This window comes from Perna viridis, chromosome 8, assembly GCF_037379345.1.
Source record: "Perna viridis isolate PV_CMFRI_1.1 ecotype Kerala chromosome 8, ASM3737934v1, whole genome shotgun sequence".
Lineage (NCBI taxonomy): Eukaryota > Metazoa > Mollusca > Bivalvia > Mytilida > Mytilidae > Perna > Perna viridis.
Window position 1 is genome coordinate 14,437,912 of NC_142452.1, and position 27,523 is coordinate 14,465,434.

Sequence of the window (27,523 nt, forward strand, 5' to 3'; positions counted from 1 at the left end):
CCACTCGCCCCCAATCTGATATCTTGGAGCTGCCACTGAATCACATGCAAAATATTTACTTTTACATAACTAAAAATTTTGCCTTAATTTAAAAGTATCCATGTGATGTTGATGCCTGTGATAGTAATGTTCATGAAACTACATCCTTTGTTAAAGAGGGCACCAAATTATAACTTTTGTCTTTTCTTTTGCAGTTTTATATTATTGAAAACCAATGTGAACTATACTGTAGAGATTTGTTATTTATGTCACTGATACTGGAATCACCAAACAGAATGGGATTACAGGGTAATTATAAAACAAATTTGAATTGTTCTAAATTAACCTGTTTCCACTCATGATTATACAGTTTGTAAAATATTTCCTTAATCATGACATTAATAAGAAATCAATCCATGTTAGTGAAAATTTTCATCTGTTTGCCTGGCATAGAGGAAAAGATATTGATTCTGCTAGTCCACATCTATAGTTTAAGCTGGAACTGATAGAATGGAAACAAATTTCAAAGTTTATCTATATTTTAATTGCTCCTCTTGAATGATTTTTTTCCTTGCAGAAAAGATGGAGTTGTTTTTAGAGCTTTATGGTAATCTCCTAGTCAGACAGCAGTCCATGGAATATGTTCAGAAAATGAGCAATGAATTTATCAAGTAGGTAAAATAGGAATCATTGAATGCTCTAGTATCAAGCATTTGTCATTTGAAATGTTGTTTACAGTATAACCATTTAGATTACTTTAATTATGGTTCAAATTCAAGTTTACAGAACTGACCTATTATATACCTCTGTATGGTTCCATACAGATAGTTACTTTTTCAAAAGGACAAAACTTTTTTTGTAGATATTGCTATCCTTATAGGCCTGAATATTGTGAATAGAAACTTTGATCATATGAAATGCTTTCTCTGCATTTTTTGTACATACCGGTAAGTGACATCTGTTTTTACATAAACACAATCAGAGTTCCGAAGACCAAAAGAATGTTAAGAACCTTTACAAAAACTACATTTTATAAAAAGTAAAAAGAGTGCAAAATAATGAAAATGTTTAAATAATCAGTAAAAATGTTTTTTCTTTAGAATGGTGACAGATTTTGATTACCTTGAAAAGAGACTACCTTGTGTAGATCTATCTCATTTGAAGGTGAGTCTGGAATCTTGCTGACTTTCTAATTCAATCATCTTCTCTATTCAATGAATTGGGATACGATTTCAGTTAATGTTAAAAACTAAGTCACTGACATTTTAATTTTTTATTGACAATTCTAAAAAGATATTAAAGTTTATATAAATTTTTGAACACTAAATACATCAATCTGATGCCGGTGATGATTGTGTAATCTGATTTATTTTGTTTTTTTAGACAAGATTTTATCAATAGCCTCAGACACAGTAGGTGTACAAGGGGACAAAAAAAAAAAACAAACAAACACAAACATGTACATAAATAAGACAAATACACAATACACAGAACAGTCAATATCATAAAATATGTGAATACATAGAAATTCACATTAATATTTTAACACATTCACTTTCAAATGATATTAGATATTTTTCGTAAAAAAGCACACACTCTTTTGTATAATTAAACATTACAGATGGACAATAACCCACCAAATTCAGGTTCTTTGAGTAGTAATCTGGGATGTAACAAGATCTTAAATACTTAACCGTTGGATTATTACACTATGTAAAATTCATGTCCCACCTGTTCTTTACAAAGATTACATATTCTTTGACTCCATGGGACCACCTCCCAGTTTCTATGGGTAGTTTTAAGTTGAAACATTTTAGAAACATTAAAAGTGCTCTGAAGCACATCTCATGAATACAATTTTTTTGTTATTTATGATACTGTAACATTCACCATTGACAATAGCAGTGTCTTTCAATGAAAATAACTTTTTACCATTTAGAAAACATGTACATGCATATAAATGTACATCTAAATAAATGTATGTTTTTACAGTTTAAAGAAAGAGATTTTATGGAAGGTATTTTTAAATTCTGGAGGAACCCAGACCCTAAATTTTTTGATGTTGAAAAAATGTGGTAAGTTTTCTTTTTTTGTTTTTATACACTGCAACACGAAGTGGCAAAGTATTATGTGAAAACCTATGAAAAGTTGTATATCTATCTGTCTATCTACCTCTCGACAGATTCCAGATGATAAATTGAAAATGAATCCATGATTTTTTAAAAACTTTGCATAGTTTAGTACCATAAAATGCACTTCAACCTCAACTTTTAGCAAAATCCAAAATGTAATTTTCAAGTTAGGCCATTTTGAACATTTTGCTACCCCCTTTTTTCACCATTACATTGCAGAATATCACTTAATGTTCCATTAATCTGCTTTTTTAAAAACTTTGCATAGTTGTTTAGTACCATAAAATGCACTTCAATCTCAATTTTTAGCAAAATCCAAAATGTAATTTTCAAGTTAGGCCATTTTGAACATTTTGCTACCCCTTTTTTCACCATTACATTGCAAAATATCACTTAATGTTCCATTAATCTGCTTTTTTTCCAGTCTTAATCATTGTTTTTTATTTACTCCTGAAACCATTCTTAAATGCTTTTTTATGTTGTTTAGTTAAATCTTGCTATATATCACCCCTTATTTGTTCTAAGTAACATGGATTTTTTTCTGTATAAGGACTGGTGAGAATTGTAGGTTTTGTTGTTTTTTGGGACATATATACCGGGACATCCAGAAAACTATGTCCACACCTAAGAAACAACTTTATATTTTTACATATATTAAACCATGCAATGATGAATGTATTTACTAAATATGAAGTTGTTTCTTGGGTGTGGTCACCTTTTTCTTGCCAAAAATATGACCAAAAAATAACAGAAAAGTTCGAAATTGACAGAACATCTGAAATTTGGTAAATTTCATGCAATTATTCTGCCCTTTTAATGCAAGAATCATCAGAAGCCTTTATGTTTTCTCATTAGTGGTGGATTCAAGTTTCCAAATTCACATTTAAATCTTTCAACACTTTATTTTCAGTTGTATTTTAGGCTGATGAGAGCATTTATCGCCTCTCCTCCTTTGTAATCTACATTGTAGTTTTTAGATTTTCTTAGACTTATATACATATTAAAGACACTGACAAATATATAACAATTACTCATGTCCAGACTTATATTGGTCTTGTTGTATTAATGGTTTGTATATACATTGTAATTGTCCTTATGCTATTGTTTGGCGAATATTTCTACACACTTGAGTTAAACGTTTGGTAAAAAATAACATTTAAAAATTGATCATTTACAATTTTATTATATCAAACCAAACTTAATGGAAATCGTTGATCTATTTTAGGGACATAAGATTACAAAGAGATTTAGGTGTAAGATATGACACTAGAGAGAATGTTTTTGACTGGGATTATCACATGAGATTAGCTACAAGAGAGGTTAGTAAGAATTGGTTATATCTGCATTTAATACTTAGATTAAAGTGGGAAAGGATCAGACAATGATATCTACATGTACCAGTGATTGAGACATTGGTATCACAGGGAAGTCATGTTCAGTTCAATTTGTTTTATTGATGTAAAATGCTATTTTCACAATAGTAAGAGTTGTCTTTCATGGCATTTGTTGAAGCGTTTACCCATGAAGACATCAAAACATTAGCAAATATGGTTCTTTTGTTAATAGTCAAGACTGAAATTCTTGAAGAAACATATCTTTATTTTACATTTGTTTCTTTTTGAGATACCTTGTGCTTTAGACTTGCTATTTATTCAATATTTACATGTTACTACGGTATGTATATTGATGTTACATCTATTAACAGGGAGGTATAATCCATACATATGAATACAAGAAATGGAGAAGAAGTGGTGTAGCTTATGAACCCAGAGAAGGAAGTTATGAAGTTGCTAACAGGACAATGGCATCAGGGCTACTTGTCAAACATGTAAGATGCTATTCTCAAAAATTCCAAGATTATAGTAGGGTACATGTAACTAACAAATTTATAGATTCCATGAGTGGTTCAAGCTATTCCTTTATGTATTTCACAGGTCATATGTTTGTATATTTTTCACAGATCATATGTGTAGATGTTTTGATATTCAGGCATTGCTGTCTTCAATGGTGAATAAGAGCTGAACTTTTATGTATGGTTTATTGAAAATATTGAGATTGTTCTAATGCCACTTGTGTGCTACATTTCCTAGATATCTTGTTCAATATCAGAGGAATTTGAAACTGTTATATCTTTTTATGATTTAAGAACATAAATTGGTTTTCTTTGTTGTTAAACATAAACTATTTCCCACAAGGCTAATAACACTCAGAAGATAGATAACTAATAGAAAAGAGAATGGAAAAGGTCTTTAACAAGTGTAAACACACCTTTAAGTAAGTTCTGAAAGCCTATGACAACAAAAGTAATAAAATCCATGGTAACAGAACAATAACAATTCTTCAAAATCAAAGTAAATAGTAATATAACAACACAAGGACACACAAACTATTTAAACTTGGTTTCTTTTACAGGAAGGTGAACGTTTAGCCAAGAGAGGATACTGGGGAGATATGATAGTTAGCCCATACATCAGTTTTGGTATACAGTCAGAGAATGAATCCTTATTTAAAAAGAACAACAATATGTACGCCAAGGTATGATGATGCGAGGCAGAGCAAATGTACTTCTTAAATCATCAGGATTTAGTTACACAAAAGCAAATCATATGTTGACATAGACTATGAACATGATTGCATTAGAAAAATTTTGAAAAATATCTACAGGCTCAAATATGTGCACCCAAAAATTAGATTGTTTGTTGTTTGTTTGTTGGGGTTTAATGCCCGAGCAGCAATATTTCATCTAAATTCAGGCAATGAACATGAAGTGGATGATAAAATGAACATGAAATGATGATGAAATGAAAAATGGGATGGGACACAAGGATAATGGGGTAGACAAATTTTGATTGCCACTGGAAATAGGGAGTGGTGGGTAGGATCGGGTAATTTGGCCTCCTTTGGCAGGGCCCTATGGTTCCTACTCCGGGAGAATACCACAGTAGGGTTCTTTAACGTGCGAGGAACGTAGTATCTTTCCCAACACGGTGCACCACTATGGTTTGCGGTCAGGTTTTCCGTATTATAGCCTGACAACCCCAGCATTTAACACACCAGGAGTACCCCATTCCACCACCTGGGGCACACAACCCAATTGCTCTTTGGGCAGAGCACCCTAGCCCCCGGCTAGGGTTCTGAGCACTATTTAGTTAACTTTTATGACAAGCGTAGTGCTGCTGCAGGCTTATTCTTTTGCTACCCGGACTTGCACGGGGCCTTTCAAAAATTAGAAATTATTTTACTAAAAAGGTCTACTTCCTATATATATGTATATCAATAGGATAATTAATTGGAAAGAGTGAATAACTAAAATATTATCACGAGTGCCAAAGAACACCTAGATTTACTTGGCACGAGTTATAATATTTTAGTTATTCACGATAACCAATTGATTATCCTGTTTATTTTTTAGATTTTCCTCATAATTTATTGACATTTTCAGTATGAATTTTAAATTCTGTAATTGACAGATTGATATCAAAGTTGTGATGTTTTTGCGGGAGAAAGAGTGAGAGTGAAATTACAGAATTTATTTCACATTGTGAATTATCAAAATTTATTACACTGGGAACATTCGATAAAACACTGCTATCCATATAATATTGTCTGGAAATGCCGTGTGTCCATCCGTCCGTCCATGTTTTCTGCATTTGTTTTGTAATGCTTTTACCAAATAAGCTTATTTTTGGTGTATGGCCTTATTATGAAGAGTTACAGATAAGTTCGACTTTTGTTACGGTTGAATGATTTTTACGGAAGTTATGGCCCTTGGACTTAGAAAATTTCACTTGAATTTACAGTTTTCCACACTTTTTTTGGTAATGCTTTTACCAATTGATTTTATCATTTGTATGTAGTCTTACTATGAGAAGTTACAGATTAAGTTCAACTTAAGTTGTAGTTGAATGATTTTTACAGAAGTTATGGCCCTTAGATTTATTGATTGATTATTGGGGTTTAACACCCTTGGGCTTAGAAAATTTCATTGACTTTAAAGTTTTTGGCACTTTTTTTGCAGGGGACATTTAAACGCTGTTATTCATTATCCCTCAATAATCGTTCCTAAGAATTTTTGGGTTTCATTTACAGATGTCATGGCATGTATCAGAATACAATTTACTGTCACTGCTTCATGAAATTATCAATAAAGAGAAATATATTCCACCAGAAGCTGAGGAGCCTAAACAAGCTACTCTAACAGGTATATATAACTATGACATTGTAGCTACCCTTCTAATTATGTCAATTTACATCCATAATCAGTAAGAAGGAAAATTTTTTTACCAGAATGGTAGTGAATTTTAGAAAATTGCAAGATGTCAGGGGAAAAAGGAACTTTCAAAAGAGAGGTACTGTGCCACATGACAACAATTCTTGATCACTTAGTGAGACAAATAACCATAATTATACCCCCATTCAAAGTAGAAGTATATAGTAATAAGTATGTCTATACTTCTGTTATACAGAGGGGTATCCTACTCTTATACGCATCCCTTACTACACCACTGAAATAGAATGCAATGAAATTTTCACAGAATCTTAATTAGATATTGAAGATGTGGAATTTTGATTGTATATTTTTTGAGGTCTCACAAAGCAAAGCATGGACTTTGTTGTTCTTTGACATTGGAGCATGGGGTATCAATTTAAGGATCATTGCTCACAGATCTATAGTTTTGGTCAGTCCATACGTTCATTTGTTTGAGGAGTTGCTCTCATCCTAAAGTTCAATTCAGAGCCTGTCAGTCAGTGGAGCAGAAGTTCAGTCCAGAGCTTGTCAGTCAGTTGAGGTGAAGTTCAGTTAAGAGCATGTCAGTCAGTAGAGCTGTAGTTCAGTTCAGAGCCTTTCAGTCAGTGGAGCTTAGAGGACTTAGAAAATTGAAGAAAAAAAATTACAGAACAAAATATTATTTTTAACTCAATTTTTGTTTCGTACTCTGAAAGTATTCGAAATTTGATATTAAACGTAGAAAATCTGTAAAAAATGGTAATAACTATTCATAATGAACTGATAAAAACTACAGCATACATTTATACAATAGTTTTATATATACACTTTAGTTCCTAAATTTGCCAAAAACAATATGAACATTAAAAATAGTAAAATCTAGAAAAAAATCCCAAATTGCCTATTTTTTCCTTCTCTGTCAAAAATCAATAAACACTTTTTGCAAATTGTACAAACAAAATGAATAAATAAATCGTTTGTAAGCTTTTCATCACAAAAAAGTTTAGATTTAGCTTTCATTAAGACTACAGTTACAATTGAAAAAGTTATTTTTCAAAATTTTGCTAATTTTTATTAGGGTAGGGATAGCAATTTTCTTTTAAAATAATAAAAACTTGAAACAATTCAAATTACGTAATGGACTTAAGAAAGAGTATGATGTAAATGTTTAATAAAATTCAAAGCAATTAAAATATCTGACATGTTACTAATCTATTGAAAGTTTAAGATACGTCATAACAAAATTTTAAAATTGAAGCACTCTACCCCCTTTTTTGTTGAAAATTTTCTGCTTTGCAGTAATTGTCAAATAGTAAACACTTAAATAAAAGTAGACATTTTTTAGTAACCAAAAATCATTGTTCCATAAATTCTACAGGTGTGTTAGTTATTCCCTATTTTGACTAATACCAGTTTTCCAAAAAGATACAAAAGATGATCTTTCTATTTTACACCCTTCAAGATTAGTAGAGTTTGATTAATGACTGGGTTGCACTTGTGCAGATTGGCTCATAGAGTGGTGAGTGTTAATCAGGTGAGCATGTAGGTGGCAAGCAGGGAAAATATTTTTGTAACATTTTCTCAGCAACTATAATTCGAAGCCACTAGATAATTGGTACACAACTTTAGTATGGGATTCCATATTGTTGGATGGGATTTCAGGTATGTCACACTTTAACTTCCTGTTTACGGCAACCATGCCATTTCAGACTTTGACCCATTTTTTTATATAATGGAAGATATACTTCACATTTCCTCATCGTTCATTGAAAACCCATGGGTGGCCTTAAGCTGACATTTTTCATCCCAGTGTGGTTGCTGTCTCTGACATATTCATCATATCAATTCTCCTATAGTTTATTTTATAATACCAAACATGTTTTTTGGCATCAACAAAGTCACGCTGGTATGTCTTCTCATTTTTTCAGCAGGTTATTGCTGTAGGCACAGACTAAGGGTGTTTTAGTGATCAATCAATCAATTTTGTTTTGATTTTGAGCTGTTTTCTTACTTGATTCATGAATTTATTTATACATGTATTCTAGAGATAATAGAAGAAGAAGAGTCTGAATTAAATGAGGAGAGCACATCTTTAGAGACTGAAGATAAACCTGAACCCAGTTCATCTAAAGATCAATATGGTATCTATTACTTTGTACTTTGAAGGTGATTCAACAATGACTAACACTATATTCTATAATAACAAATTCTTAATATAAAGGCACTATACTTTTAGCACTAAAGATGGTTTTTACACTTAAAGTTTGATCTGAATGTTTAGTATTGTAAAATGTAACAATGCTTTAAATATTATCAAAACTTCAGGTTTTACTGGGAAAAATAGTTTTCATGAAGAATTTCATTGACCTGGTTGTGCCTCTTCTTTCTTTAATAGGTTAAAAAAAAATTGAACTTTGATGAAAATACAAAATTGTAATAATGTGAACTGGTTATTTGTCCTATTCTGGGGCTTTTCAATATAGTTACTGCATGTTGTTTATCAATTATTTGAAGAAAAAAATTCATAAAAGGATAATTACTTGGAAACAGTGAATAACCAAAATATTACCATGAGTGCTGAAGAATGCTTAGATGTAACGAGAGTGCAGAACTTGGTTCGCGCATGAGTTAAATCCTCAAGTGTTCATGGCACTAGTGATCATATTTTGGTTATTCACGATAACCAATTGATTATCCTGTTTATTATATAGATTTTCTTCATAATTCATTGATATTTTCAACATGAATTTTAAATTCTGTGAATGGCAGATTGACATCAAAATCTGTGATGTTTGGCGGGAGAAAGTGTGAGAGTGAAATTACCAAATTTATTTCTCTGTGTGAATTATGGAAAATGTTTACCCTGGGAACATTCAGTAACACTGCTATATATCTATATAATAATAATAAATGAAATAGAACTTTGATAAAATAAAAATTTTTGACTATTTTTTAAAACTTATAATGTGATTTTCGTGGATTTTGTCGGTAATGTAAACCATGAAATTTGATTAACAACAAAAAGGATTATTTACTTTAAATTGTATGACAGGATCATCAAAACCGTGATTTCAAGAATGCACAAATTTTGCTTTTCCCCTTAATCACGAAAATTGATACCCACAATTATAAGTACAGTCACAGTTAATGTTTTCTTGTTAAATTTTCATCTGTGTGATATCAAATTAAAAGTTTTACAATAATTCAATGCATATACATGAATCTTAGATTATTGTTTCCCAATTAATATATTGATACATGATTGAAGGTATTTACCCTGCTGATGGCCTATTAATCCCCACTTTTCTTAATTATATATGAATTTTGCAAGTAGACGTTTGGGACTAAGAGTACCTCAGCACTTAAGTATCAATCATTATCACTGTTTTATTCTTATTTTTAGAATCCATACCCATAGAAGATGTGAAAATAATTTTTTTACCCATGAATTCTGTGTCTGACCTGCCAAGGAAGAGCAAATATAAAAACTTATTTGACATAATATACTTCTCAAATAGGTAAGTCTGTCTGTTGGTCTGTCAATTCTCTGTTACATTTTGTTCATGGACCTTCAAATCCAATTATCATATTTAGTAAATATATAATATTGTAAATTCATATAAGGGATTTGTTTTCAGCACTTGTAGAAAACCCATGTCCCATTGAAAACTGCAGTTTTGTCCACTTGGTCTATATTGCTATCCTGGAGCTACTGATTTCTGGATATCTGACTCGTGTATCTCATATGGGCTTGTTCTCCTTTGTAATCCTATGCATCAATAGATCATGCGTGGGTCTTTTTTTTCTTTGTGGCCAATATTATACTCCCACTGAACAAATGGGTGTTATATTAGAATCACTTTGTCCATCCATCCTTTCACCATTTCCCCTGTCCATATGACCAAATTTCATCACAATTATATTGGCTTCCAATGAATGGATTTATTTCAAATTTGGTTTGTGACTTTCTATAGATTGGGCATATGTCGTAAGTGATTTTGGTCACTGTACAATATCAGCTTCCTGTTTCATGAGTGGGGGCATACTTACTGGTAGTACGACAAGATGTTCAATATTCATTTTTTTTTCATATATACATTTGTTGACTAAACCAAATAAATGTTTGATTTTTAACATTCAGCTTCATTGATGCTGCAAATGTTCTAGTGAATATAGATATTTCTTATGCACAGACTGTATTGCAGAAAAGTTGGATTAGATGTTCTTTTTGAGGGAGACTTAAAAAAAAAGTACTTGACAGTTTTATTTTATTTTATTTACTTATTTTTTTCCCAATTTCCAGAGAAAACTTCAAAAACATTTTATTAACCACCTGGACTGACCGGAAACAAATATTGACTATTATCTGTAAAATGTCCAGTCGTTTGGTGGTACTTTTTGATGTTTGTTAACTAGAAAAAAAAGTCAGTTGAGGGGTCAAGACATGTGTTGGTCAGGTAACAGGAAGCAAAGGTATAATTTTACTTGGCTATAGATAAAGATTTGAATTGAAATTGAGCTCTTTTGTTTGAGCACTGAAATCAAGAAATTTAAATTAAAGCTCATATCTGCAGTGAGAGAAGGGAATACAAATATTCAGTATTTTCAGTCGCTGAAAAAATATAAAAAACCAAAAAAAACAAAAAAAGGGAAATTGTCAAAATAAAGTTCAGATGATGATATAAAAGACTAATACTCACATACATTTAAAAAAGGATTGACAGAGATTTTAGTCAAATGATTTTAAGTTACCTCCCCTTGATCACTTTTATTATTTGTACAATTGATGAATGTTTTCATTCAGTTGTATAGGTAAAAAAAATGGTGTAGTTAAGAAGATAACCTAAGTTGAAACATGTCTTTTAAAGTTTCGCTGTCTATTTGTATGTTGCTATTTTTAGCTCACCTTGACCAAAGGGCGATGTGAGCTATTGCCATCACTTGGCGTACATCATTCTCATTGTCCACTTCTGACACTTCTAGACCATGGTATGAATGTTCCTTAGGGTATTCTGTTAAGAACTGATGTAGGGATTTGTTATCTGTTGACAAACATGGTCACTGTTACTAAAAATTGGCTATAGACCGTAACGGGCTGTCATCAATTTTTTTGCCTTTATTTCAAAAACTGTTACAGGTAGAAGAAAACTTGAACTTCTTAGGTTCTTCAGTTTAATTAGATCTATCTTTAGAGTTGATCCCCCTTTCATTTCATTTTTACCATTATTTTGCATGTTTCGGTTGTTAACTTTTAAGTATAGTGCTTAGCTTAAAGAGATTCATTCTCCATCATGCCCTTTTATTTTTTAGAAAAATAAATTTTCACATTTTTGCTATTTTCTTGATATTATTTCTAAAATAATCTTCTCGGAAATTATCAGACCAATTGAAACCAAAGTTGGTATGAATATTCCTTAGGGTATCATGCAAAGTACTGGTGTTGGGATCTTTGATCCATTGACACAATGGACGCTGTGACTAAAAATAGACTTAAGAGGTGGGGACAACAGTTTTTTTAAACAATTTCTTAAATCAATAAATGTGTCCAGCAAGATGTATTCTGTCCATGGTGAAATTTTTGTTAAATTCTGTTGACCCAAGGAATGTGCCCTTTTTTGAAGTTTTTTTGCTCTTTTCTATTATTTTTAAAATCTTTTTCTGTGAAACCATAATACAGATTTTTACCAAACTTTGTTCCTTTCGGTATTGTGCACTGAAATATTGGATTTTTTATCTGTGAAAAACATGGCTGTCATTAAACATTTATTTTTTTCAAAAAGTGTTTAATGAAAAAGATTTCTGACTTGGGTTAAAATATTCAGCACATTTTAATCTGACCATGGAAATATTTTCGTGAATATCTTTAAACTTTCTTGGAGTTACTGTCCTTTTTTATGTTACTTTTTGCTTTTTGGTGCTTTCATTTTTAAAGATTTGCTGCTCTGAAACCTCAGGTGCCAAAGTTTTGAAACTATAGGGATGATGACCTCACTGTTCTTTACAAATGATTCAATTTTTGTGATGCTCAGATGTCGCAATGGATAGCAGGCGCGATATAAATATAGCACGTTTTAATTGTTGAAACTTTTGTTCCAAATGATACATCTAAAAGATTATGATTCTCCAGGTGATTTTAGAGCCTCTATTTTGATATAAGTATTTATATATGTGTTAGGCCTTTATACTGTTTTCAGCCTATATGATCTCTTTCAAACCAAGGCCAAAGGAGCCTCTGTGAACAAATCTGATGTCATCTGTTACATTGCATGTATGACATAGTGTACACATAGTGATCATTACCAAAACGTGTCAGAAGTGAACTATTCCCTTCAACTTAGCATTAAAGAATAGGTGTCTGTTTGGTGTCTTTCATCTATATATACATTTTGATCAACTTGATATCAATGATGTGTTTTGATGACTCCTAGATCAATCTTAGAGTTCTGTACTGTCAATGTTTTGGGGTTTTATATATTCAAAAGTTTGTAATAAGATAATGACAGAGTTAGTACCAGTAATATTTCCTAGCTTATTTACATATTGTGATAGAACTTATGGCCTGTTGACAAAGAAGTTATTATATGGGTTCAATTTAATTTTTTTACCCCAAACAAAGTGCCATTTGATGGGGTATATTGAAAGACTCTTTGTTTGTTGTTTTAATAATAATATTTTGTTATACTACGGTAAAAGAAATTGCAGTTGTAGAATGGTATGATGCTATTGTCTGCGTAGTCATTGTCTGTGTTGTCATCGTCTGTAGACACTTGGGTTTTTGTGCAGTGACTGGAATATAAGATCTTAATTAAATTTTATAGCAGGGTTCCAAATCACAAAAGCAAGTTGGATTGATTTTGAGGGTTATAGCCCTTACTGTTTTAGAATTAGAAGCCAAAGAGGAGCCAAAAACAAGCATTTCATAGAATTTGACTACTGTAAACAGGGAAACTTCCCCGCTATCTTTTTATCATGATTTCTGCTATCAATCTGTTTTTGGGCAGTTTCAAATTTGTGATCTTTCATCAAACTGTATTATAAAGTTCTTTGAAGAAAATATTTGTGACAGTTTAATAATTGCGTTACGGGTCTTGGTGCGAAAATAGGGAAGATAAAATGCTGCAAAAAAATTCACAGTTTACAGTATATAACTCCAGTAAAAGCATATGAATGTCTGTGATATTGTTCCACAATATTTTATACCACAACTGTTTTTGATTTTAGGGTTTAAGACTTGAACATTTTTTTTAAATAAGCGGCCACAAATAAGCATTTCCCTTATGTCCAGATAATAGAATGGATCTCTTTGCAATTGTATTGTAAGGTGCCGTACCACCAAAGAAAGGCTAGGACTGATTTGGGGGATAAGACGTATAAAAATGGCTTAAGACCAGCATTTTTCATATGTCTTGACAATAACGAGTAAAAGTGTATAGATCCCTATGAAATTGAATTACAAGGTGTCATATCACAAAGGAAAGACTGCTTTTAATTTTATTGTTGTGACTTGAGCCAAGTAAGAATAAGGGGCACCAAGGGACAGAAAACAAGTATTTTTTTTTCTGATTTTAGGATAATTTCAGTAAAAGTAAAATCATCCCATTATCTAACAGTAATGAATACAACAGTCAGGGTTAATCTACATCATCCCATTATCTAACGTAAATGGAGACAACAGTCAGGGTTAATCTACATCATCCCATTATCTAACATCAATGAATACAACAGTCAGGGTTAATCTACATTATCCCATTATCTAAACAGCAATGAATACAACAGTCAGGGTTAATCTACATCATCCCATTATCTAACATCAATGAATACAACAGTCAAGGTTAATCTACATCATCCCATTATCTAACATCAATGAATACAACAGTCAGGGTTAATCTACATCATCCCATTATCTAAACAGCAATGAATACAACAGTCAGGGTTAATCTACATCATCCCATTATCTAACATCAATGGAGACAACAGTCAGGGTTAACCTACATCATCCCATTATCTAACATCGATGAATACAACAGTCAGGGTTAATCTACATCATCCCATTATCTAACATCAATGAATACAACAGTCAGGGTTAATCTACATCATCCCATTATCTAACATCAATGAATACAACAGTCAGGGTTAATCTACATCATCCTCATTATCTAACATCAATGGAGACAACAGTCAGGGTTATTCACAATCATTCCATTATCTAACATCAATAGAGACAACAGTGAGGGTTAATCTACATCATCCCATTACCTAACAGCATTGAATACAACAGTCAGGGTTAATCTACATCATCCCATTATCTAACATCAATGGAGACAACAGTCAGGGTTAACCTACATCATCCCATTATCTAACATCAATGAATACAACAGTCAGGGTTAATCTACATCATCCCATTATCTAACATCAATGGAGACAACAGTCAGGGTTATTCACAATCATCCTCATTATCTAACATCAATGGAGACAACAGTCAGGGTTAATCTACATCATCCCATTATCTAACATCAATGGAGACAACAGTCAGGGTTAACCTACATCATCCCATTATCTAACATCGATGAATACAACAGTCAGGGTTAATCTACATCATCCCATTATCTAACATCAATGAATACAACAGTCAGGGTTAATCTACATCATCCCATTATCTAACATCAATGAATACAACAGTCAGGGTTAATCTACATCATCCCATTATCTAACATCAATGAATACAACAGTCAGGGTTAATCTACATCATCCCATTATCTAACATCAATGGAGACAACAGTCAGGGTTATTCACAATCATCCTCATTATCTAACATCAATGGAGACAACAGTGAGGGGTAATCTACATCATCCCCTTATCTCATTATCATTTTAATGTAGTACTTTAGACCATACTTTGTCTGAAAAATGCCTTATCTTCATCTGCTTCTGAGAAATCTGTCTGAACTGAATTATCCTAAATTAATGAACAGTCTAAACATCCTAAATTGAGGAAAAGTTGAAACAGTGCATGATCTGAAAGTCCACTGAATCAAATAAAACCACAGTCTAAACCAAATACCATCTGAGAGTAGCCTGAAGTAAATAAAACCTGTCTTAACCAGATACCATTTGAGAGTAGCCGGGAGTAAATAAAACCTGTCTAAAATAGACATCATCTGAGAGTAGCCTGAGGTAACTAAAACCTGTCTAAAGTAGACATCATCTGAGGGTAGCCTGAAGTAAATAAAACCTGTCCAAACCAGACATCTGAGTAGCCTGAAGTAAATAAAACCTGTCTGAACCAGACATCTTCTGAGAGTAGCCTGAAGTAAATAAACTTTTCCAAACCAGACATCTTCTAAGAGTAGCCTGAAGTAAATAAAACCTGTCTAAACCAGACATCTTCTGAGAGTAGCCTGAAGTAAATAAAAACTGCCTAAACCAGACATCTTCAGAGAGTAGCCTGAAGTAAATAAAACCTGTCTACACCAGACATCTTCAGAGAGTAGCCTGAAGTAAATAAAACCTGTCTAAACCAGACATCTTCTGAGAGTAGCCTGAAGTAAATAAAAACTGCCTAAACCAGACATCTTCAGAGCGTAGCCTGAAGTAAATAAAACCTGTCTACACCAGACATCTTCAGAGAGTAGCCTGAAGTAAATAAAACCTGTCTGAACCAGACATCTTCTGAGAGTAGCCTGAAGTAAATAAAATTTTCCAAACCAGACATCATCTGACAGTAGCCTGAAGTAAATAAAACCTGTCTAAACCAGACATCTTCTGAGAGTAGCCTGAAGTAAATAAAAGCTGCCTAAACCAGACATCTTCAGAGAGTAGCCTGAAGTAAATAAAACCTGTCTACACCAGACATCTTCAGAGAGTAGCCTGAAGTAAATAAAATCTGTCTACACCAGACATCTTCTGAGAGTAGCCTGAAGTAAATAAAACCTGTCTGAACCAGACATCTTCTGAGAGTAGCTTGAAGTAAATAAAACCTGTCTGAACCAGATGCCATCTGAGAGTAGCCTGAAATAAATAAAACCTGTCTAAACCAGACATTTTCTGAAAGTCATTGGAATTTATTGAACCTGTCAAAAACTGACATCATCAGAAAGGCCCCTATATAAACTAAAACCAGACTTCATTTGGAAGTCTCTTTATATCAGCTTCAATGTATTTGCACCTGTGAAAATTTAACACCTGCTGATATAGTTAAAACATTTACCAGAGATTCAGTACAGTATAAGGTCAGATAAATTGTTATAATGTCCTTGACCAGTGGACATGTATGTGGATGTCATTGTCATAATTTGTTCATATTGAAGGTTGAAAATTAACCTTATTATTATAAATGTTCAAGTATTGATATTAGATGTTGTATATAATTTGAATGCTATTTATCGACCCTATGATTACAAGTTTAATAAAATACTCATATTCCTTTCAAGTCAAACATTTAGATATTTATCAAAAGATGACATGTTTAGTACAGAACTTTCATCATGTGCAAATATTTGGTGTAAATCATGCACCTGTGCTGTGTGGATTATGTGCATTGTATTGTAAAGGTTCCATTTTTTCATTGAGTGTACAAAGTGCAAATTCTCATACAAAAAGATATAGGCCTTGTAAATAAGTCTAATTGTTACCAGCTAGTATTTCAATATGACCTTGTCTTACTTCTTAATGTTAAATTGGACACTAAAATGACCTTGGGAAAAGCTGTTTGTCAAAATGTAGAATAATCTTGTGTGACCTTGATTTTTGTTTCCTTTACACCCCATGATTACTCTGAACTGTATTTTGAACTTGTTTTTATTCACCTGTCAATATAATGACCTATTTATGAAGTTGTGAACTGAAGAGAGGACACTCACACTGAATAGGCTTATGAAGGATATAATGACTTCGACCTACAGAAATATAGCCCAGTCTGTGACAGGTTTCTCTTTGACAATGGAACCAGACCCAAGATCTTGGTTAAGTACCTGTATATGAAATACCTTTAAAGTTTTGGTAGGGTATGAGTCCATGTAAAGTTTTGGCAGGGTCATTGTCAGGTAGGGAATGGATTCAAGTAAAAATTTTCTTTGGGTATGGACCCTTGTAAAAGTTGGTTATTTAAATGGGTCTGTGTTAAAGAATTGGTACAGTGTAGGCCCATGTTAGGGCTTTGGTATTGCAGAGCTCCATGTAAAAATTTTGATTTGATATGGACCCATGTTAAAATTTTGGTAATTCAAATTTGGAAGAACAAATCTATATTAAAGTTTTGGTGACTTGATTTTACATTCTTTGGCAGATATCTCATGCTGGATTAGAACATTTGATCAAATAAACAGTTCCTGCTTTGTAGTAGTAGGACATACTAAGTTGAAATATTAATGCGGTAGCTCACAGAAGCAGCAGCCCACATCTTTATGTTTTCCAACATGATGTAAACATTAGTCTGATTGTCAGCCAACCACTTTACTTTTGTTCCTTGTCAGAGAAGCAGTGACTACCCAATTTTAAAGTCCTTTATATGACCTGGCTTGTATTGAACCACAATTTTTTCCACTATCAAGAAAACTACCAAGAAACCATTAAGGGTCTCTTGAAGTTTTGGTCTGGCAATAGGTCTATGATAAAGTTTTATATGACTCTGACACATGTAAAAGTTTTGAAATGGTAGATGTCCATGTGAAAGGTTTGGTATGATACGGGTCCACGTAAGAGTTTTATTTTAGTACATTGTAGATGTCCATTTGAAAGGTTAGGTATGGTACAGGTCCAGGTAAGAGTTTTGTTATGGTATTTGTAAATGTCCATGTGATAGGTTTGGTATGACACAGGTCCATGTAAGAGTTTTGTTATGGTAGATATCCATGTGATAGATTTGGTATCGCACAGTTCCATGTAAGAGCTTTGTTGTGGTAGATATCCATGTGATAGGTTTGGTATGGCACAGGTCCATGTAAAAGTTTTGTTATGGTATTTGTAAATGTCCATGTGATAGGTTTGGTATGGTACAGGTCCATGTAAGAGTTTTGTTATGGTATTTGTAAATGTCCATGTGATAGGCTTGGTATGGTACAGGTCCATGTAAGAGTTTTGTTATGGTATTTGTACAACCTTTTACAGCTTGCTTTATGGTATGGGAATTGCCCAACATTGGAGACTGTGTGGTGGCCTGTAGAAATTTAATTGTTTGTTGCTTGGCTTAGGTGGATGACTGTCTCATTGGCAATCATACCACATCTTCCATGTTTATATTGGTATGGTATAGGTCCATGTAAGAGTTTAGTTATGGCAGATGTCCACGAAAAGGTTTGGTATGGTACAAGTCTATGTAAAAGTATAAGATATTGGTCCATTTTGAAATGTTTTAGCTCTTGGTTGTACATTGTTTTACTTTTTTTTTGTCTCGCAGCTTTTTTCCTTACAAGTATTCTGCTCAGATTCAACTTTTGTTTGTCAGCTATCATTATCATAAGAGTTCACTTTTTAACTAAGACTTACCAATATTTTACATAGCGGCATACTTCTTTTTCTTCTTTGTATTAGTGTATTTTTCATCTCAGCATACACTTTCTTTTGTTTTAGTTCAATTGTTATTGTCTCCCACCTCAATCAGTGTTCTAGGAATTCTAACTTTCCGTGGAAAGTTCCAAATTGGTTCTCCATTTCACTTGGTGACAGGAAAGGGGAATCCTAGAACACTGTCAATGTGAGACAGGGACTTGGAAAAACTGATTGGTTGTCTGTCTGTCCATCTGTCTGACACACCTTGTAAACATCAATTACTTTGTTACAAATCTTTTATTGCAGCATCTTTCATGGGGACACTTCAATCCTGTTTTTTTGTATTCCTTTCCCAAATCAAGAATCTGCTCTGTGGTTTGCTTTGTCCTCTTTCTTGTTTTTTTCTTGTTCGGTGTACTTATGAGCTCTTTTTGTTTTGTTGTGTAACCTTTTTGGTTTTTTCAGCATAGTTTTTTTATCCACAGATTTTTCGTGGTTTGTGCCTAAGTTTCTACATATCTACCATACTTTTTAAATTGATTTTTTAGCTGGTTTTGTACAATTGTGTTAACTATTTTTATGGTTCCAAATGGACTTATTATTAAGTATTCTGTAATTAATGTTAGATTGTCTATCTTGATTGTTTCCCTGCATAAAATTGCTTAGTAGGAGACAGTCAAAAATTTAATATTGTAACTTATTTTTCGAAGATGCAAAATAATTCCAGATTGAAAAAAAAACATTGCTTAAATGGTTTATTAAAAAATATAGTCTTGTGTAAATAAAAGTTACAGTGATATTGACAAACTGTCAAGTTCAGTGACATAAGTATCAAAGAATTGTACTTAAAAATTCCAATAAAGAGATTTGTGAAGAAATGTAACTTGTCCATAAACTGGTTACAGGAGGGATAAAAGATTTCAGGTTATGATGACCTAAATAGAATTGTAGGCAGAGCCTAGCATGGCAAGAACATAATACACAAATTTTGTTTTCCAGATTTAAAAAAAAATTGTTTTTTTTTGGTTTTTTTTTTTTTTTTTTGGGGGGGGGGGGGCTAGGGGTGCCATTTACCGGTACATCTTTCCTTGGTTACCCGCCTGGGTTATGCAAATGTGACTTTATGAAAAACTATAAACATTCCTCAGACTGATTTAATTTCAAATTGAGTCCAAGGTAAATGTAACATCAGTTAATGTTTTCATGATGTTGGTCCTGTCCAGTCATCTACATGGTGATGGTGGACAGTCAATAACCTGTCCAGTCATCTACATGGTGATGGTGGACAGTCAGTAACCTATCCAGTCATCTACATGGTGATGGTGGACAGTCAGTAACTATTATACTATACAACATTACATGGGGTATAATAATGCTGTTATGTGGAGTTTGTTGAAATTATTTTGGAAATACTTTTTGTCACAATATTATTTATTGAAAATAGTATTCAAATCGTTTTTTTAATTATTTCACTTCGGCTAAGACCAAAACATAATAGTTTCATTTCCTGCTAACACCAAGATAAAATAGAGAAGGTAGGTAGTGATATTATTTTATTTAAAAAAAAAAATTACATTGAATTAATGGGAAAACAAACCAATCAAGACTTTAACTGTGCATGAGCCGAAATGGCCATAAAATGTTAAGGGTAGACACAAAAAAACTATGGTAGGTAGGGTAACAGGAAACAAACTTTTTATTATTTTTTGGCCTAAATGACCTTACCTGACAGTCCAGAAAGAAGACAGGGACAACTGACTGAACTTGATAAAGAACACAACACACATTAAACATTTACTGGTTCAAATATTAGTTCTAGGTGTACATCTTATTTCAAGGAGGCATTTTTAATTCAGAAGTTGTGAATTATATGATTATAATATATAAAGTATATTTATTATATCTCAACTTGATTAGTGAAAGCTCAATGAAATAGTCACCTGATTCTCATATCCTTCAGATTGTTTGCATATCTTATAGAATATTTACCTTGGCCATTTTCAAAAGAAGGGTGTATAAAACTTGATTACAAAGTGCCCTTGTACTTATCTGTAGTTTGTTTTAATATGTTTTTGAACTATTTTTATTGTTCAATTTATAGAAGAGGTTCTAGCTAATTTGTAAGATGTTAATTATTATTAGCCTGAGGGCCCAAATATTTTATAAACCTGTTTGTTTAATTCTCTATCAGTCATACCATAACAATCCAGGCTTTAACTTATGTACATGCTAAATGTTTTCTTTGAGGATACTGTTTTTTCGTTTGTGTTTGAACTTTAACAAAAAAAAACCCTGTTTTTTATGGTTTCAAGCTGAACATTCATAGAAGGGGAAATTTGTGTCTTGAAGGGAGACTTTGGCCCAATAAACCTTTCGTAGACAGCAAATAACTTATAATTGTACAGAGTTGATATAACAGGTATAAATGGGCTTTATTACTGTTTTTGTCCATCTACCTATCAACAATTAATTACATGTACAGCAATTTGTTTCATAATTATGATTGACTGATTTTACACTTATGTGCCCATAATTGACCTCAATATATCTGGTACGAGAACACAATTAATTCCCCTTGGTTTTCATTGTATACGAATATAGTTCCAACTTTGGTAGTAGGTACCTTCCACATTTTTTCATATTTTTACTGGAAACTTATTTGCTGAAGTTTTGCCTCTAATTGGTAGAAAATAGGTTAAAATTACTTGGGATTTTTTTTCATTAATCAATTCTGACTAAAAGTTGTGATTTGGTTCAGTGGAAGAAGGTTAAAATTTAGGACTTTTAACTCAGTTCATTTGTCATGTTTACCCCATCTCCGAATTATATGTATTAATTTCAGAAAATGATGGTAAAATTTTCTACAATTGATATATAAAATCCTGTTTGTACATATCTTTAGGCCAGAGAAGTTTTATTCAGTTTGCACCGGTGGAATTTTTTTAATCTGCTCAAATGTGTATATTGAAATGCACTTGAAAATTAATTGCGGTCTCGTGCCTAATAAGGGGGTTGCCAGGGTATCAGAAATTGTATTTGCTAGTATTTGCTGGGGGTAATTTGGTGTTTATTTTCAAGAATTCAGTAAATCTACATGAAATAATAAGATTTTGGCCCTTTATTCTCTATTTTCTGAAATTAAAATAAAAAATATGGTTTCTATGGGATTTTCCATTGAAATTGCACTTTTGCTAAGGTGCTAGGTATGAAATATAAACCTGTGGGGAAAATATTGTACAGCTTTGAGTTTTTCTCCTCTAACTATACACTAGGAACATCAAATCAACAAAAAACATACTTTATGAACAAGGTTTAGGCAGAAATCTGACAATTTAGTGTAATTTTTATGAACCCAGTCAATGAAATATGGCAAAATCAGGGGTTTTCACAGCCTTGTCTTAGGATCTATAAAATCACAGATATGTGTTTTATTGGTCTGAATCTTTTGTATTTGCTAGTAAATAATATAAATAATGTGAAAAAAAACCTAATATATTCATTCCATTGATATTCATGCATCTAATGTAAGTCACTACATGTATATACCTTGTGATTCTCAAAAACACCTAATTTTAGACTTCCGCATACACTATAAGGTTTCAAAAATGAAATGTTTTGTAGAAAAACTGGAAAAATACAGCTGACTGTCTGCTTATGTACCTGATAAGCTTAGAACCTTACATTATTTTACATTTGTTTCAGATCTTTCATCCTTCAAAACCCAAATAAAGGCTAACTTTTAATATCGGACACAATCACACTTGAACAAGCTCTGTAGAGGTCTGGTTTAAATTGATCTGGAGTGACAGTTTTAGTTTTGAAACCACTTCTTATTGTTTTCAATGTACATTTGATATGTGTAGACCACTTTATGTTTGAAGTTGATCAATTTAAGTCATTGTCAGCATCATAAAATGAGTTTTCATATGTGTACCCCTATACATGGTCTAAAAGTGCATTGACCATGGCCGCATGTATAAAAACCCAATTTTTGGCCTTAAAACAGCTGGAACTTGAGTAAACTGAACTTCATTGCATCAAATACACATAATATGATGCAACCAATGTAAAAAATCACAAAAATATTGCATTAAAAAAAAAAATGCACATTTTAGAGGGGCCTTATTTCCTTCGACCATTGGACATGCGAGTCATGCAATGTACCACTGATACTAAATTTGCTATAACTTATATATTTTTCAACTAATCATGATGAAACTTTGTACTTGAAGTCGAAAAAGGTGTATCTTGACATGAGTGCAGTTTTTATTCAAATTGAGCACATTTGTTGATCTAATAGGTACGAGAACACAATTAATTCCCCTTGGTTTTCATTGTATACGAATATAGTTCCAACTTTGGTAGTAGGTACCTTCCACATTTTTTCATATTTTTACTGGAAACTTATTTGCTGAAGTTTTGCCTCTAATTGGTAGAAAATAGGTTAAAATTACTTGGGATTTTTTTTCATTAATCAATTCTGACTAAAAGTTGTGATTTGGTTCAGTGGAAGAAGGTTAAAATTTAGGACTTTTAACTCAGTTCATTTGTCATGTTTACCCCATCTCCGAATTATATGTATTAATTTCAGAAAATGATGGTAAAATTTTCTACAATTGATATATAAAATCCTGTTTGTACATATCTTTAGGCCAGAGAAGTTTTATTCAGTTTGCACCGGTGGAATTTTTTTAATCTGCTCAAATGTGTATATTGAAATGCACTTGAAAATTAATTGCGGTCTCGTGCCTAATACTGTGTGATAATTCTATAGATCTATGGCCTGATTACTGTGATAATTGATTTGTGTTTGTTGTAGTATGGTACATCTCTTAACCAGTGAGTTATCACCAGTATTCTCTGACTCTGCTACTCTCATAGTTGAATCAGCAAGGTAACTATGTAAAAAAGAAAACATCAGATTCATATTTCTGTAGAGCTAGTTGAAGAGGATACAATACCTGAAATTACAAAGCTGAACACCTAGTATCTATAAAACATGGAAATATTTCTGAAATTTGTCCAAAAATGAGAAATGAAGCCTGGCATTATTATTTTTTTTGAAGGGGGTGGGGTTTAAGACTGGTTTTTACATTTTTGGGAATAATGTACCATTTTAGTTTTGATTTTGCCCCTCAGTCTGTTAACAAACAAGTCACAATATTGTTTTTGTTTTTGAAATGACCCATGTATTTTCCAGTGGAAACTGAATGCTTCTCTATATTTTGTAGGTATATGTTACAGCTTAAAGATGAACAGTTAGAGGAATACTTCAAGAAAGTATCTGGTATTGCAGAAAAAGCTGGCTGCCAGGTTTGTCATCTATGTGACAAGTTAATATTTCTAGCTCTAGTTATTGTAATAATAAAAGATGTAAACACAATGGGGGAGACAGGATGAAGATAGGTTTACCCAGCAATATTTACTTGTATACTCTTGAAGTAGAGGGTACATAGATAGAATTTGAAAGAATGGTATTCAACAACAACAACAACAAAAACAATAACAAACAGGAGCTATGTAGTGAAAAAAAGAAGTTAATTAATTTGAGGTTGTGACCTGGGAATATAACCCCTACACTATGTGACACAACAAAACTTAATTCACTTATCCTGCCATTGTCCTTTTGATTGACTTAGCTGTACTAAACAGGACTACTTTTTTGTACTTAACATGATTTTGCTGAAGAATAGGGGTTATTGAGTTAGTAATACTCAGGGTAATGCTAGATTGTGAAAGGGCCTTGTATTGATTACAAACTTTTTTCTCCTTTGACTAAATTGCTTGTCAGCTTGAATTTTTGTTAACACCATTTCATAGTCAAGTAATTGTGGACATCACAAGACAAGCCCTTAAATCAAACCGTCAAGAGAAAAGGAACGGGGAGAAGGGGGTGCAAAATGCACCTGGTGCAGAGATACAGAAGCAGAATTCAAAGAACAGGGTCAAACTTAAGCTTAACTTGCTCCCAACCGAATGTTAATTAGCCAGCTGTTTATTAAGTAAAATGTCTTCAATTCCTTTTGATTTTGATAACAAATACTCCAATGTCAACTGAAAATGGGATGGATTCACTCTGTCCAACACTTTTAGACCAGTCGTAATCGTAAGTCAGGACAAGACAAGGTTTATTGATAGCCTCAGATACGGTAGGTGTACAAGAGGACAAAAAGACACAAACATGTACATAAATAGGACAAATACACAGACACAATACGCAGAACAGTCAATATCATAAAATATATGAATACATACAAATTCACATTTATATTTTAACACATTCACTTTCATATGATATTAAAAAATTTTTGTAAAAAGCACACACTCTTTTGTATAATTGAACATTACAGATCGACAATAACCCACCAAATTTACTCATATTCGGTGAAATTCATCTCCCACCTCTTCTTTACAAAGATGACATATTCTTTGATTCTGTGGGACTCCAGACAACCTCACAGTTTCTACGAGTAGTTTTTAAGTTGGAACATCTTAATATTGTCAAATGCATACATTCTGCTGGAGACAATCTGAGAAGATATGGTTCAATTCTGAATTTATGTTTAAAAGTAGAATGAAATTCACCACGTCGAGATGTGTTGTCCGTTTGGGAAAACCAAGATTGATAGAATTGATCACATAATGTCTAATTGACTGCAACCTTAAGCCAGGTAATATTTACTTTAACATGTATTTTCTAAGACCAATATCATCCAAGACAGATTTAACATAATTAACCCACCTAAATTTGGTTGGATTATTATCATGCATCATAGACATTATAAGCAAAGATACCATTTGTTACTTTTTAGCCAATTTTTCTTCTAAAAAAATATCAGACAAGTGACTTTTTTAAAAAAGACCCTTAGTTTTCGACTTAACCCTTGTCATGCTACACCCGGACTTATTCGGGATTGGACCATGTTCCGCTTTATCTGTTCTGGCAGTATAAATCTTATTTTAGTAAAACGCAATTTGTGTCCATCTGCAAGCAGCGTGAAGGTGCGTTAAAATGAGGCTATCTGATATAGTTTGTCATAAATAATGACTTGAAAGCTAATAGAAGAGGTCAAGAGTTTCTGCTGTAAAAAAAATGTGATTTTGGGGGTAGGGTTCATTTCTTGAACCCACGCCAGAGCAGAATTAATCTGTAGTACTCTCTTTTGCCTGGAATGATTTCTGTCACCACCATTTCGATGTGAACCCCTTGTATTGACTACTTCTGGTTTATGGACATACAGAGGCCAAAAATTGTAAAAAATTCTTATTTTTTTACACAAATGACCCTTCAGGGGGCTCCTGACCCCCCCCCCCCCCACTCTTGACTGTAACACACTTTATTTGGCTTCAATATCCTATATGTCTTCAGGCTGTAGGATGAGTTGGTTCCTGATTTGTTCCCTTTGAACCCCACAGGTAGCAAATAATGACCTGAAATGGACAAAAATGACCATTTTCGAGTGACAGACCCATTTTCACGGGTTGGCCCACCCACAATATAGTGTCCAAACATTTGTTGTGTCCATAATGAATGGTAAGTTCCTATGTTAAAGTGTGTCTAATATTGTGTCCACCTGCCCTAATTGTTTAGGGTTCCACCACTACAGTTGTATCATGCTGCTCTCCACAAAGCTTTTTATTGTAAGTTATTCCATTAGTTAGCTTGACCATGCAATGGCATGAAAGAAATGATACATACACAGGAACATAATCCAGGTTGAGGGAACTAATGCGCACAATCCCCTAAAGTGCTCGATGAATCTTGATGAAATAGGTATCATTTTGAGATGTGCATGAAAGTGGAATAATTATTCTTAAGCCCTGTTAGGGGACGTAATTCAGATAAAGGAGTTTAAATGTTCTGAGCTGAAAATGTTGTTTGGTTTAACTTGTTTATGAATTTGATAACAGTTTAAAATTTTATAATTGTTTGTTGCTTCACTTTATGGTGCCAAAATTTTCATTATAAATTGGTCTTTAATTACACAAAATCAAAAATATACAAAAATAACAACCATACAAAACACTGAGGCATTTGAAGTTCGATAATTGGAATTTTCTTCTTTTCGCATGAAATGGCAAATTTTATTGCCAAGAAAAGAAAAAATTTTAAAAACTTCAAATGTCAAATGAACTTTTGAAGTTTTAAGGTCTGTTGTTGAAATGAGATTCAAAATAGTTCTAAATTCAATATAATTTCCGTTTGGTAAATTTAACGTTCGACACAAAATTAAAACCTATCCTACCAATTTTTTTTTTACAACCAACATCCAGAAAAAGAATCTATTCATCAGCTTTTGATTGATGTATGATAAAGGCACATATTAGGTGGGTGCAATGAAAATGAAAATTTATATTGAAAGTCATTCGCCTATAATTGGTCAAGGCGATGATTAGAATTATTTTCATATTTTGAATGAAGATCTTTTTGTAATTTATCTTTTTATCACAATTTTTTTTTTCCATCAAATATGGCCATTTTTTTCCATGAGGAGATATATTCAAAAATAAAAAAAAAGTTTGAATTTTCATATTTTATTTGAACTTTTGTATCAAGAATATAGGTAGTCTGACATGATATGATCTGTTTTATGTTAACTTAATTTGCATCTGACATTTGCCTCTTCTATTTTTACTAAGATCACATAATTTATTCTTCCATCAGAGGCATAGTTATAGACAATTAACAACTGAATAGC

General features: G+C 32.6%; 1 protein-coding gene across 1 annotated transcript in view; it reads left to right on the forward strand.

Annotated features, from left to right (window-relative positions):
* LOC148609451 (dynein axonemal assembly factor 3-like) overlaps positions 1 to 27,523 on the forward strand; it is a 37,761-nt gene that overhangs the window by 3,091 nt on the left and 7,147 nt on the right. Inside the window, exons 4-15 of the mRNA XM_088542812.1 lie at positions 195 to 288; positions 557 to 650; positions 1,080 to 1,143; positions 1,972 to 2,054; positions 3,337 to 3,430; positions 3,817 to 3,939; positions 4,524 to 4,646; positions 6,201 to 6,312; positions 8,385 to 8,480; positions 9,743 to 9,857; positions 23,644 to 23,718; positions 24,056 to 24,137. Coding sequence (XP_088398938.1) covers positions 195 to 288; positions 557 to 650; positions 1,080 to 1,143; positions 1,972 to 2,054; positions 3,337 to 3,430; positions 3,817 to 3,939; positions 4,524 to 4,646; positions 6,201 to 6,312; positions 8,385 to 8,480; positions 9,743 to 9,857; positions 23,644 to 23,718; positions 24,056 to 24,137 — 1,155 coding nt within the window. The remainder of the gene's footprint in view (positions 1 to 194; positions 289 to 556; positions 651 to 1,079; positions 1,144 to 1,971; positions 2,055 to 3,336; positions 3,431 to 3,816; positions 3,940 to 4,523; positions 4,647 to 6,200; positions 6,313 to 8,384; positions 8,481 to 9,742; positions 9,858 to 23,643; positions 23,719 to 24,055; positions 24,138 to 27,523) is intronic.